This window comes from Jaculus jaculus, chromosome 5 (genome assembly GCF_020740685.1).
Source record: "Jaculus jaculus isolate mJacJac1 chromosome 5, mJacJac1.mat.Y.cur, whole genome shotgun sequence".
NCBI lineage: Eukaryota > Metazoa > Chordata > Mammalia > Rodentia > Dipodidae > Jaculus > Jaculus jaculus.
In genome coordinates, this window is record NC_059106.1 from 119,992,640 (window position 1) to 120,007,287 (window position 14,648).

The 14,648-nt window shown below is 38.0% G+C and overlaps 1 protein-coding gene across 3 annotated transcripts in view; it reads left to right on the forward strand.

Annotated features, from left to right (window-relative positions):
- The window catches only part of Nbas (NBAS subunit of NRZ tethering complex), a 470,946-nt gene that overhangs the window by 140,994 nt on the left and 315,304 nt on the right, over positions 1–14,648 (forward strand). For all 3 annotated transcript variants that reach the window (XM_045148869.1, XM_004665676.3, XM_045148870.1), the window contains 6 exons: positions 3,076–3,269; positions 4,397–4,654; positions 5,385–5,510; positions 9,626–9,777; positions 11,116–11,256; positions 11,509–11,587. In XM_045148869.1, the coding sequence (XP_045004804.1) occupies positions 3,076–3,269; positions 4,397–4,654; positions 5,385–5,510; positions 9,626–9,777; positions 11,116–11,256; positions 11,509–11,587 (950 nt within the window). The remainder of the gene's footprint in view (positions 1–3,075; positions 3,270–4,396; positions 4,655–5,384; positions 5,511–9,625; positions 9,778–11,115; positions 11,257–11,508; positions 11,588–14,648) is intronic.

Below are 14,648 nucleotides of genomic sequence, written 5' to 3' on the forward strand. Positions count from 1 at the left end.
GTGCCTGCAACAGCATGACGTTTATCAGAGCTCTAAGCTCTGTTCCTTTTAGAAGTTTCTCATTGTATGCTGGCAACTTCTATTGGCCACTTTTGGTTTGGCAGTCTGTGGACTGGCAGGCTTTGCCATGCTGTTGAGATTCTCCAGGTCATCCATTCTAGGGTGGATGATGCCTCTAGCCAGTGACTGTCTCATTAATGTTTTGGGAATGGGGAAAGTAAACACAACACTTTGAGATCTGTACAGGCAGATTAGTCTTGCATATTTTCAAAATCTACTCAGCATTAAACACACTGCTAGAAGGTTGAGGCTATGGCAGTTTCTATGCTGGAGTTTCAGAGTTCCCACTTCTTATGGTATTGAACCTTGTAGCAGAGAGGTGGTTTCTGAGGTTAGTGCTTCTAGAGAACTCAGCTTTGGGGCTCCCATATTTTACAGTTACTTTCAGGTGATGGGCTCAATTCCTAACTATTGAGGGTAGGGCCAGCTACTTACTATACCCTGCATCATCCAAGCAGAGCATCCTGCCACCTGGTGATTCTGGCATGTTGCTGTCTGGCCTTCTCCCTCTCCATGAGTTGCTGACGCTGTTTCTTGTCCTGGGGCTGTCTGTGCTTGTCTCCAGGCTTCCTGGCTTATGACAATCTTTTGCTTTACTTTTAGATTTTTCACTATGGGTCGTTTTTGCTTTTCTCTTCCCTTCTTCCCTCCCTCCTCCTTTCCTTCATTCTTTCCAAGGGTCTGTGCAACTGGATTGATGTTTTACCATTGAACTGCACTGTCAATCCCAGGGCCATTTTTTTTTTTTAATGAGAGAAAGAACGAGAATGTGATGGGGGGAGGGAGAAAATTAGCATGCTAGGGCTTGCAGCCATTGCAATCAAACTCTAGACATATGCTACAATTTGTGCACATGTGTGACCTTGTGCATTCATCACCTTGTGCATCTGGCTTATGTGTGCTTTGGGGAGTCAAACATGGGTCCTTCACAGGCAAGTGCCTTCACAGACAAGTGCCTTAACTGCTAAGCCATCTCTCCAGTTTGCCATGCTTGTTTTAATTCACTCAAAAATCTAAAGATAAATGTCCTTGTAAGTGTATCCTTCAAAGTCAACAATAATCCAGGGTTAAAAAATTTGCACTATTATATGCTTTTAATTCACATTTAAAGAGCATTGAAAATGTTGAGTGATTAATATCACTTGTATCAGATTCTGTGCTTTGAATTAACTGTTTTTGTTTATATGTTTGTTGTATTGTTTATGACATAGGGTCTTCCTGTAGCTCAGGCTGACCTGTAATTCACTATGTTGTCTCAGAGTGGCCTTGAACTTTCAGAGATCCTCCTACCTCTGCCTCCCAAGTACTGGGATTAAGGTATGTGCCACCACACCCACCTGGCTACTGTTGTTGTTTTTGATAAAATGGGATTATACATCAAAGCAGAATGTTGAGGAAACTGCAGAATTTTAGCTCTTGGAATCCCTGACTTGTACGAGTTTCCTTAGATTTCCACTGGATAAATTGTGTATAGTATTTGTTTTATTAATCTAGTAAGTTATTTATGCATTATCAAACCATTAATTTGGAAATTTCCCTTTCCTTAGTTTAAATAGTTTATTTTTAAATATCTTTTATGTATTTACAGGAGGGAGGGAGGGAGAGAGAAAGGAGGGGGGGGGAGGACATATGAGAGCAAGCAGGGAAGCAAAAGGGAGAGTGTATAGGTGTGCCAGGACCTGTTGCTGCTGCAAATGAACTCTGGACACATGTGCCACTCTGCATCTGGCTTTTTGTGGGTGCTGGGGAATAAAACTTGGGTTCACATGCTTTGCAAGCAAGTTCCTTTAGCCACTGAACCATCTCCCAGGCTAGTTTAAGTGTTTTTAAATTAGTGGCTTATTGAATTATCATTAAGCCAGTCATAGCCATTGTGGATCAGTTTAGGTTAGAAAAAGTGCACTGAAATTATAGCATAATATCATGGATGTTTTTTGAATTTTTGTTTGATATGCCATAATTCATGCTAATTTCAAAATTCCTTTTGTCTGAATGTTTTTGCTCTGTTAAATATAAGGGAGGAAATCAGCCCTGGAAGCTATTATATGACTGTCTTAAATTTTTTCAAAGGGTATAATCCTCTCCATGTTTGTCTGAAAGTGAAATACATGTTTATTTATTTAGGTTCTTTGACGTAGGGTCTCACTCTAGCTCAGGCTGACCTGGAATTCATTATGTAGTCTCAAGGTGGCCTCAAAGTCATGATAATCCTCCTACCACTGCCTCCTGAGTGCTGAGATTAAAGGCGTGTCCCACCATGCCTGGCTAACATACATTTTTGAAACTTTTATAACCTAGTACGTTTGAGATTTATACACATCTACCTTTCAGCTTGCTATGTTGAGAATAATGATCTATCTCTTTCCTGAGTTTTATAATTAGGGTTTTGACAAGATGTTCTATTCTTCTTCCCTCTCTTCTTCTCTCCCTTTCTTCCTCCCTCCCAGAGAATTCAGTCTAGAGCCTTGCACATGCTAGGCAACCACTATCACTACTACCAGACACATTTACTTTTTGGGAGAAGAAAGACCTTAATTTATTTACCTTTATATTCATAGAGCTGTTGACTTAGGCCAATTGTTCCAATTAGTTGTTCTTTTAAAAAATCATCATTTAAAAATATTTTTATTTATTTTCTTATTTATTTTGTCAGAGAAAGGTGGGGGGGGGAGAGAGAGAGAAAATGGGCATGCCAGGGCCTTCAGCCATTGCAGACACACTCCAGACTCATGCACCACCTTGAGTATCTGGCTAATTTCTGGGGAATGGAACCTGGGTCCTTTGGCTTTGCAGGCAAATGCCTTAACCGCTAAGCCATCCCTCCAGCCCAATAAATCATCATTTTGTATCTTCTTCTTGAGTAAAAGTTTATATAGTTACTTGAATTTTATTTCTTTTCATTGTTTAGGATATCTTTATGGCCAAGTAATATGAATTTGGATTTTAAGTTGTTATAGTAAATATAATGTATTTGATTGCTTTCATAGATGCATTTGTTTTCTTTTCCCTCATTAGATAAGGAGTCCTTTTACCCACTGATAGATGTGAATTGGTGGGCAGATGGTGCGGTGACTTTGGCTCGATGCTCTGGTGCTTTAACTGTTTCATCAGTGAAGACCTTGAAAAATCTACTGGGAAAATCCTGTGAATGGTTTGAGCCATCGCCTCAAGTTACTGCTACTCATGATGGAGGATTTTTAAGTTTGGAGGTAATGGTTTTCTCCTTTGAGAGTAAATTGCATTTCACCAAAATTTTAAAGATATAGGTTTTTCTTTTAGTTGTTTATGGTCTCGTCCTGTGTTTGAAAATAAAAATCTTATTGGAATAAGACAATGAGTGTCATAAATTTCCATTGTGTAGTGGGTTAATGACACATTGCACTATAAAAGAACAAGAACACTTGGCGAGTCATTTTGCTTTGAGATATATACGTAGAATGGTGTCATGAGTTCTTGTTTAGGTATTAACTAATAATTAACCTATTTCTGTAGTGTAACAACTTAAAGTTTTTGGTAATTTTAGTAACAAAAAATGGTTTGTCATGATAAAAGACTTGAAAAAGTGGCTAGTTCTTTAGAGCTATGTTTTGGTTATTGAAAACCCTTTTTAAGTCTTTTCAGAGTGTGGTCTTCAGTAGCTTTCACTTCAGCAATGTAGCAATAATTTTTAGTCTGAACTTTATCGTGGAGCCTTAACATGTTCTTTAAAGAACACTATGTTTTAAACTTAAAGCCACTTGTGTTATGTCTAGAATGAAAGTTATCTTTGGCAGCCAGGCATTTGGCCACAAAACTTTTTGAAGCAGGTGGACTTTTTAAAAGGAAAGTAATGTAGGAAGGCTATTCTCAGCAAGGCAAACACCTTCACATTCAAGTCATCATTTTGTTCTTCCGCAGCAAGTATAGTAATGTTGGCAGAAATTAACATTCCAAACTTCTTTATTTCCTAAAATAAGACCATGTTAATCTTGCTACTGATTAACATAGGTTTTTGTTTTAAAGATTTGGAGATGACACAGATAGTCATATCTTTGGTTTTTATGTTTGCAGTTTGTTTCTCTTGAATTCCATTGTGAATCACACATAGTGAAATAAATTAGAGTAGAATTAACAATATGTTTTCATTAGCTCTTACAAGGCTGTCTAGTTTCTTACTATTTACTTTTTTATTTATTTTTTTTCGAGGTAGGGTCTCACTCTAGCCCGACCTGTAATTCACTGTGTAGTCTCAAGGTGGCCTCGAACTCACCTCTGCCTCCTGGTTGCTGGGATTAATGGTATGCACCACCACACCTGGCTACTTACCACTTATTTTACATCTCCCTTTCCAATATAGTGTGAGACTAAATTGGCCCCCAAACGATCTCGTTTGGAGTTGAGGGCTGGAGAAGAGGATGAAGGAGATGATGATTCTGACTCTGATCATGAAACTTCTGCCAAGGCTCGCTACTTTGGTTACATCAAACAGGGCCTTTACTTAGTGACTGAGATGGAGCGATTTGCACCTCCACGGAAGCGGCCACGGACTGTCACTAAAAACTACCGCCTTGTGAGTTTGCGTTCCACGACTCCAGAGGAGCTTTTTCAGAGAAAGGTGAGAATAGCTTTTTAAATTTTTTTTTTTTTTATTTTTTGGGTTTTTGAGGTAGGGTATCACTCTGGCCCAGGCTGATCTGAAATTCACTATGTAGTCTCAGGGTGACGTCTAACTCACGGCGATCCTCCTACCTCTGCCTCCCAAGTGCTGGGATTAAAGGCTTGGCATTAAGCTTTTACTCTTATTTGAGAAAAGCTAATACTTCAATAAAAGAAGAAATAGAAGGAGAGGTTGTTAGACATAATCAGTACTTCAAGCTTTGTACTTGAGTAATCAAAATCATAGCAGTGGGTAAATGAATGATTTGCTCTGACCAGTTATCCCTTTTGTGGGTTAGCCTAGTTTTTATACCCTTCCCTGTGCCTTCAGCTCTGCCCTCGCCTGTATATAAATACAGGTGTCTACTCAGACTGCACATGACGAGGGAAGCAGTCAGGGTTGAAGGAGCCCTGGACCTAGAATCAGGATGGGTACTGCTTCTACTCTTTGTTTTGCCATTTGACTATCTTAATAAGAACTTTTGACCACTCCTGTTCAAATGCTAGAAGAATTCCTGACTTACCCATTCTTCACAGTGTCTGTGAGCTTCTGATATTACGGTGCAAATGCATTCATAACTTATTATAAAGGTCTAGGATATTATCCTTATTCATCCTGTCATCATAGTGGCCTCTTGAATAATCATCTCTCTCTCTTTCTCTTTTTTTTTCTTTTTTTTTGTTTAAAGATTGAGAGTGAAGAATATGAGGAAGCCTTGTCTTTGGCTCACACTTATGGCCTGGATACTGACCTTGTCTATCAGAGGCAGTGGAGAAAGTCAGCTGTCAACATTGCTTCAATTCAGAATTACTTGGTATGTCTAAATATTTTGACAACAAGATAAAATTCAATTCATGGATTATCTTTTGCTTACAGATTTAAATAAGAGCATATCATGAATTTATCTGTGGCTGATAAAGGGCCTTTCTCACTTAGAAAAGCTGTCAGTCTTCTGCCTCTGCAGATAGGCTTTGGTGTTGAAAATATTTGAATTTATAGTCTCTGCTAAACCAGCCACCATCTGGTCTTATTCAAGTTCTTTTCCTTTATTTTTTTATTTTTATTTCTCTTCATCCTTGTTAAGGTTGACCAGGAGCCACAGGGAAGCGCCAGTGAGGAGAGTTGTTATTTTTAGTAATCAGAGAGTAACTATAAAAGGGTACAGAGAACTTGGAGAATGTTCTCAGGGTGAAGGAACTTACCCTTGGAAGGATTATATTTGGGATGAAGTCTTGCTTCATCCCCTTAGAGCTGGAATAATTTCCAACATTATTGGAGGATGAATAGTTGGAGCAAATTGGGTGAATGAGAAGTTCTTAGGGTTGTCTTGGTCCAGGGCTGGTCCATAGTTGCCCAGGTTGACAGAGAGGAAAGCTTGATTGTCTGTTGCTATGGTACCAGTAAATTGAGGTTGTGGGACAGAAAGCTTTAGAAATTAGCAGGCAGGAAAACTCCTGGCAGCAGCATCAGAAGCACCCCCCCCCCCCATCTCAGTTTTGCTAGATACAGAAAGAACCATGGCCAAACCTGGCAAGAATACCATTCCTGTGGCCAGGTCACTTTGGGGAAGCTTCCCAGTCACATGCTTGCGAGGTTCACTGGCAAGGTGTCTGTCCGTAGGAATGCCCCTGAAATGCAATGGGGAGTTGTGGCAGGAAGAAGGGTGAATGAAGTACCATTAAATGTGTTTTGCATCCATCTCTTCCCCTTCCCTTTCCTCCATCTGCTTGCCCAGCCAGATAGGCAAAAACAACAGAACCAAAGTACATTAAGAGCTTCCTTTAGAGTGGCTCTTCAGCGTCCTTCAGTCATACAGCTTAGACCATGTAGGTGCAGGTAAGAAACACGAACACAAGGCCAGCTTTGTGGAACTGAGAGATAATTTAATGATTGGATAACTAACATATACACTTGCCAAATTCTTCCTTTTTGCTTGCATCCACAATTGGATCCTTTCTGCCATAGGCCTCCCATGTTAAAATTGTTATGGAGTCGTCTTTTAGTCATTTTGCGTTGCTATAACTCAGATTCAGTGGCTGACATAAGAAAAGCAAGAAAACAATTGTTTCCTACAAATTTGGAGGTTGAAAAGTCCACAAGTAAGGTGTCAGCTAATGAGGTTCCTGGTGATGGTCCTCATTCTGGTCCACAGATGGATTCGATATCGCTGTGCCCTTGTATGTCAGAGAACAGAGACAGAGGAAGTAATTCCTACTAGTCTCTTATACATGTACTAGTCTTATGGTAAGGACTCAACCCTCATTACCTGATTACTCCCAAAAGGCTGACTTTTGAAACCCTGTCACACGGAGCTTAGGTTTTATTCTTTTATTTACGTATATTCTTTGTTAATGACTGTACTTTGTTTAGTTAACCCTCTCCCCGACTTCTCTGTCCCATCTTCCTACCCCATCCCCTCACCCTATTTCCACTTTCATCCTCCTGGCACCTTGCATCCTTCTTCTTTTTTTTTTTTTTTTGAATTTTTTTTGTTCATTTTTTATTTATTTATTTGAGAGTGACAGAGAGAGAGAAAGAGACAGAGAGAGAGAGAGATTGAGAATGGGCGCGCCAGGGCCTCCAGCCACTGCAAACGAACTCCAGACGTGTGCACCCCCTTGTGCATCTGGCTAACGTGGGTCCTGGGGAACCAAGCCTCGAACCAGGGTCCTTAGGCTTCACAGGCAAGCGCTTAACCGCTAAGCCATCTCTCCAGCCCTGCATCCTTCTTTTGACTTTCTTATCACTTAAGGGTTTTCAGTATGTAACTTCAACTGATGCACTCAGCTCATAGCACACCTGTATGTTTTGATCTTTGACACCTTTGTAAAGGAGTGTGTGGATTCACTTAAAAATAGTATGTTTCTGTTTTGATATTTAGAAAGGTAAATACTTTTGCCTTTAGGAATATTTCTAAGAAATGTTGGGAGAATTTTATGATAAAGTGTTCATGTGTATGAATAAATAAAAATAAAAGTATGATCTAAAAAAAAAGGTGCTTGGAAAAAGCTAGTACTCTAACTAAATAAAATGATTAACTGTTAATTTAATTAACATAAGAACCAGAGATGAGAGAATCAGAGAAGGAAGGCAAAATTTCTGTGGCTCCTTTGAAAACTCAGATCTTAAAGCCTGCATTGTTATCATTTTTGTGGTTTAAGGCAGTGAGCTCCTGAGTGCATTTATACCCATTCTTTGGACTTTCTTGCAACACAGTGAAGGACTGTTTTAATCTCTGAAGGAGCTAAGAGGCATTAGGAGAGATACAATTAGCAATGTTTTTTTGGTTGGGGGAGAAGATATTTAACTCAGGTAAGTAGGCTATTAAAACTAAAAAAATAACAGTAGTGACCATGAAGAAATACAGGAAATATAAGTTAAGGGGTACAGATAGTATTTGCTGTGTAAGGAATTATACATACCAGAAGGTTTTAGATGAAACTGTGGTAGTTTTGTGAAGATTGAAGTTGTTTTAGTCTCAAGTTATAAAGGAAGGCTTCATATGATAAAAATGTTTTGGACAGGTAGATCTTATGTCAGAAAAGAAGGCAGACTCAAGTGGGTAAATGCTATGAGCAAATTAAAAGAGAATGATCATGATTCATAAGGTAACAACCAAATCTCAGGCCTAGGTCAGTGTCTGGATCCCAGTGGGTAATGAGTAGAGTATTCTGTGGATAAATGAGCTTTGTAAGCCAGCTAGTTTGTGAGAGCTGACAGTTGTTGAGAGTGAGCACTGGGAAACATGACTATTGAGAAAGATAGTCTAATTTAGGCTAGGGAGGATAAAGAGATCTTTGAAAGCTTGGCTTTATATTAGGGCAGTCAAGAGCTGTGAAAGATTTATGCAGATGGTGCAGAAGAGAACTATAATACTAGGAAATGGGTATAGAAAATCCTGCTAGGGGCAATGGACCCTGAGTGTTCCTTCCATTATGTTTTGATGACTTAGATTGGTATAGAGGCTACACATATGAAAATGGAGAAATGAGTTAATGGACATTTGATAAAAACAAAAGGTGATATGGTAGAATGTGTAAAGAAGTACAGGCTATGAGCTAAATTTTACCTCAAATTTGTTACTGTGAGACACTTAAGAGGGAAGTTTGTGATTTTGAATGGAGATGGAGTAAGCACTTGGGAGTATAGAATAGGCCCTTAACTTTTTATGATTAATTTATCTTTGTACTATATAATGAAGCTCATGGTCAAATAAAGATGGAACATAGATATACCCTACTTTTTTAGTTGGTTTCAAAGTTGAGTGTACTTATGAGATGGGAAATAACCTTATTTTGTTTTTCTGGTCTATATTGTCTTACATGGACATGATACAAATCAAAGACAACTATAGTGGTTTATAAGGTTTATCTTATTTTTCTAAAAAGAGAGCACCTTGTATTTCATTAGAAATGCATTATCAACTAAGTTAAAATGTAAAAAAGTAAACAAGCAAGCTGTTGGAATCACATGTCATTTGTCAGTTGGAATCCCTATTCAGGAGTTAGCTGTTTTTTTTTTTTTATTTTTTTGGCTTATTTTTATTTATTTATTTAAGAGTGACAGACAAAGAGGCAGAGAGAGAGAGAGATAGAGAGAGAGAGAGAGAATGGGCACGCCAGGGCTTCCAGCCACTACAGATGAATTCCAGATGTGTGCGCCCCCTTGTGCATCTGGCTAACGTGGGTCCTGGGGAATCGAGCCTTGAACCAGGGTCCTTAGGCTTCACAGGCAAGCGTTTCACCGCTATCTTCAGCCTGAGTTAGTTGTTTTTATGCTGAGCTTCTCTTGAGAAGCTATTGAGAGCCACATTCCTAAATAACTATAATTACTCACATCTAGCATTATAATTCTGAAAAGCAGTTGTCAGATGCTTTAAGTTGCAAGTGTTTTTTAGTGTCTCTGTGTTTTGTTTTTTCTTATATCTAGAGTAAAATAAAGAAGCGATCCTGGGTTCTCCATGAGTGCCTGGAGAGAGTTCCTGAAAATGTGGATGCTGCAAAAGAACTGCTCCAGTATGGATTGAAAGGCACAGACCTGGAGGCTCTTGTTGCCTTAGGGAACAGAGATGATGATGGCAGGTTGGTTAAAGGTCTGAGTTCATAGCCAAGGTGTTGTTGGAAAACTTTTAAGGTGAAATGTTTGACATATAAACTGTGTGAAAGCGACCACCTTTGACCAGTTCTTTTTTTTTTTTTTTTAAATCTTCAGTCATTGCTCTCTCTCCTTAAGTTAAAATTTACACACGCACACACACACACACTGTGTGTGTGTGTGTGTGTGTGTGTGTGTGTGTGTGTATGTATAATTTTTATTTAAGAGAGAGAGAGAGAGAATGAATGAGCATGGGTACACCAGGGCCTCTTACCATTGCAAGCAAACTCCAGATGCAAGCACTACTTGGTATATCTGGCTTTATGTGGATCCTGGGGAATTGGATCAGTGTTGGCAGGCTGTGTAAGTAAGTCCCTTTAACCACCTCGCCATCTCCCCTAGTCCTGCATATCTTTACTAAATGCTGACAATTTCAAAGGGCTCTGTGGCAGTCTGGCCTTAGTGCTAGTATTAAGTATCACTAGTATGATTCTTTTACTCTTAATAGCTACTTACTTGACTGAGTTTAATATCCCCCCCCATAGAAAACCTTTGCTAATATTTTATCTTCAGATGCCTCTTAGCTCCTTCAGAGACCACAACAGTCCTTTATGTGTTGCAGAAAAGGCCAAAGAGGGCTGGAGAGATGGCTTATCAGTTAAGGAGTTTGCCTGCAAAGCCAAAGGACCCAGGTTTGATTTCCCAGGACCCACGTTATCCAGATGCGCAAGGTGGCACATATGTCTGGAGTTTCATTTGCATTGGTGGAAGCCCTGGTGCGCCCATTCTCACACACACTCTGTCCCACTTTCCGTTAAATAAATAAATAAAAATAAAATTTTTAAAAAAATGAAAGAAAAAGAAAAGGCCAAAGAATGGGTACAAATGCATCCAGGAGCTCATAGTCTTAAACCACATAAATGGTAACAATGCATGCTTTGAGTTTGGAAGTTTCAAATCAGTCATACTTGATTTCTTTCAGTGGTTGTGTTATTATCTTGTCAGAGCACATCATAAACTTTTAAGCACTATCCAAATGCCAGTAAGTGATAGTAATAATAAAATTATTTGGCAAGTCATTGCTTATTATACTTATGGGACTTCTTTTGAGATATAAATAATGGCATATCTGATAAATACATAATTTAAGTGAGACTAACATTTGTTACTATTTTAAGATTATGTATAGAAATGATTCAACTGGTAAACTCCATTTCATAGGAGTGAATATAACCCTACACATTTTCCTATTTTTTATTTTCTTTGTTTGAAAATTTCTGTTATTAGTGCTCATCCTATGGATGCATTTTTTTCTTTTTTTGCAGATTTACATTACCTGGTGAGGTAGACATTGACAATATTGCCTATGAAGAGCTTTCCCCACACATTGAAGAGCCTGCTAAGAACAAAAAGGAAAAAGTGCTTAAGAGGAGACAAGAGCTACTTAAATTAGTGAACTTTTCCGAGTAAATGATTTATTACTATTAATGTAGAAATTTCTTTAAAATACTAATTTCTCTAAGTTCTTTACTAGTGTTAATTTATCTGTTATTTTAGAAACTTAAGTACATTAAATATTGTTTTACACTTGTACTTTTTTATATTATTCCAAAAGTTTTGGGATCAGTAGAATATGAATCATTTTCTTTCTATTTTAACTCCTAGAGAAATAAACCTCTGTATAAATATAAGTAGGTTAATGGAGTTTTTAATAATAGGTTGACCCTGGAACAAAAGGAACTCTGCCGTTGTAGAATAAAATTATTAACTTACTTAGATCGACTTGCAACATATGAGGTAAGGAATAATTTTAATCTGACCAATTATATTCATTTGATTTGTCATAACAAATGTTATGAGCTGCCATAATATCTGATATTGTTGTTCTTTTAAAGCTATTTATGTGGTGGGAATAACTAATTTCTTGAGAAGCGAGTTCTGGATTATTGACCTAGTTTTGGTAAAAACTACAGATTGTAAAAGGCCACAAGTTGCTATAAGAAGGTGTTATTATGTTTTCTGTATTTCCAGTCCTTTTACTTTTGGGTACTATGAAACAGCTGATTCTAGCATGAAACTTTAGTATATACTGAATTTTAATATTTTTAGTATGAATTATTTCTCACTTATTTTATTGATTTGTAAATGGATTGGATATACTTGACTGGTCTTTGATTTTTTTATTAGAGCTACACTTGAATTTAAGAATAATATGGTTTTCTTTTTTTTAAAATTTTTATTTATTTGAGAGAGAGAAAGAATGGGCATGCCAGGGCCGCTAGCCCTGTAAACAAACTCCAGATGCGTGTGCCCTTTTGGACATCTGGCTTACGTGGGTTCTGGGGAATCAAACTGTGGTCCTTTGGCTTTGCAGGCAAGTGCCTTAACTGCTAAGCCATCTCTCAAGCCCCAAGAACAATATGGTTTTCATTTGGTTCCTTGGGGACAGAAGCACAATGGTCCTCATGTTGGGAATGTCATTACTTTCCTGTGCTATAAAACAAGTTAGATACTGTTAAGTGGAAGCCACATGTGGCCCACACTAATATTTGTGAGTCTGAGGCAGGATAATTGCCATAAGCCCAGAAGTGATATCCTGTCTCAAAAGACCAAAATATAGATAAAATAACAAAAGGTATAAGTAGAAATGAATTGTTTTTCAATAGCTATACATAGTTTTTAGTAGTTTTTCTCATGACAGTTGGAATTGCTTAGGTGTTTTTGTTAAGTATTTTTGTTTTTTTTTATTTAAAGTTTCTTTTTTATAAAAGGTTATACTCTTATATCTTCCCTACCTCTAATTCCACTGAGGGCCCTCTTTAATGGAGTTATTGGTACTCACTGTGAGGTCCTGAAGGCCTCAGTCAGTCTCTGTGTTCTGGGGGGGAGGGTTATGTCTCAGGTTAATACTTCCCACTCTTTTTTTCTTTTTTCACTCTGTGTCTTTTAAATAGTAGTTTTCTTTTTTTCTTTCTAAATTTTTTATTTATTTGAGAGAGAGAAAGAGAGAGAGAGAGAGAGAGGGAGGGAGTCAGGGAGGGAGGGGGTGAGAGGATGAGCACCCCAGGCCCTTAAGCCACTGGAAACAAACTCCAGATGCATGTGCCACCTTGTACATCTGGCTTACATGTGTCCTGGAGGATCGAACCGGGGTCCTTTGGCTTTGCAGGCAAATGCCTTAACTGCTAAGCTGTCTCTTCAGCTCAGGTTTTGTTTTTTGTTTAGTCTGGAGATCACCTTAAGGTCTCCCACATGCTAGGTGGGTACCCTAGCACTGAAAAGATCCCCAACCCCATCCATGTTTTAAAGTCAGTTTCTAACTTGGAGTTTGACTTCACTTTAAGATTTGTCCTTCAGTCAGTCTATTGTATTCCTCCATTCTCTCAGTGTATCCTTTGTGGCCAATGGCATTACATAGTAGTCCTTAGTGTTTCTTCTGTTAATGTAGTACACATCTCAAGAGTGATGGAATTATTTAGTGTTTCTGACCATATATGCAAACTCAAAAGCCTTTGATTTCACCACTCTGTTGAGTTGTTTTCAAACAAAATACTAAAAGAAAAAAGGAAAAAGAAAAAAAAAAACAAATAAAAACTATTTATGTGGAAACCAATGGAAATTAGCATACCTAATACAAACAAATTATGAAGAATTCCTGGTAAGTTTCATTTATAGGTATGACTAGTTTAGCTTTGTATACAACAAGCATATTGTGAACTGCCCAAGTCTGTACAGATAGTTTGTTATTTATTATATTTATTTTAGTTTCATGATTAATATCATTAATATGCTTTCACTTCTTAGTTTGACTATCCAATTTTTCTTTCATTATTTAGTTATTGAATTGCTATTCTCTGTATGATGGTAGTAAATACATATGTTATTATGTCATGATGGTGACATTTTAAATGTTTTTCTGAGCTCAGTATTTTTAAGAAATTAAGCTTTTGGGGCTGGAGAGTTGGCTTAGGTTAAGTGCTTGCTTGTGAAACCTAAGGACCCCAGTTTGAGGTTCGATTTCCCAGGACCTACATTAGCCAGATGCACAAGGGGGTGCATGCGTTTGGAATTTGTTTTCAGTGGCTGGAGGCCCTGGCGTGCCCATTCTCTTTCTCTCTCTGCCTCTTTCTCTCTGTTGTTCTCAAATAAATAAATAAAAAATAAACAACAAAAAAGAAATTAAGCTTTTGAAAGGTGGTAGCTTGGGTGAGTATAGCTACTGAAACTGAAATGAAAATGTTCAGTTATAATGGATTACCAGTTAGATAGGGGTAAAGGTTGTTACTGCATTTTCAGCATAGGGTATAGCTGATTTTATTACTTCTATGATAAATGAGATTAAAAATAAATTCATGCCAGGCGTGGTGGCACACGTCTTTAATCCCAGCACTTTGGAGGCAGAGGTAGGAGGATTGCCATGAATTTGAGGCCTGAGACTGCATAGTTAATTCCAGGTTAGCCTGGACCAGAGTGAGACCCTACCTCGAAAATCCCACTCCCCCCAAAACTCATTACATTTTTACCTGAATGCTTATTACATATCAGGTGTTATATTGTTTCTAGAGAAGTCCTCATGGAGTCCTCAGTGTGCAAACAATACGTGATGATAAAAGTTCTGAAGAATTGATGAGGAAGCATAGTAGAGAGAAATGATAAATTGTTTCTGGGGATGCCTGAGAATCCTCTACGTAGAATAGAAAGTTATCTGTCAACAGGTTCTTTTCACTATTTATTTGTGGATCTAAAAGAATTAATAGCACTTACAAATAAGTATAGCCCCTTTGAAAATAAAAGCAAGTGTGCTGAAGCAGTGCTTTGGTTAACAATTGATAGCTGATATAAACTGATTCAGGCATTA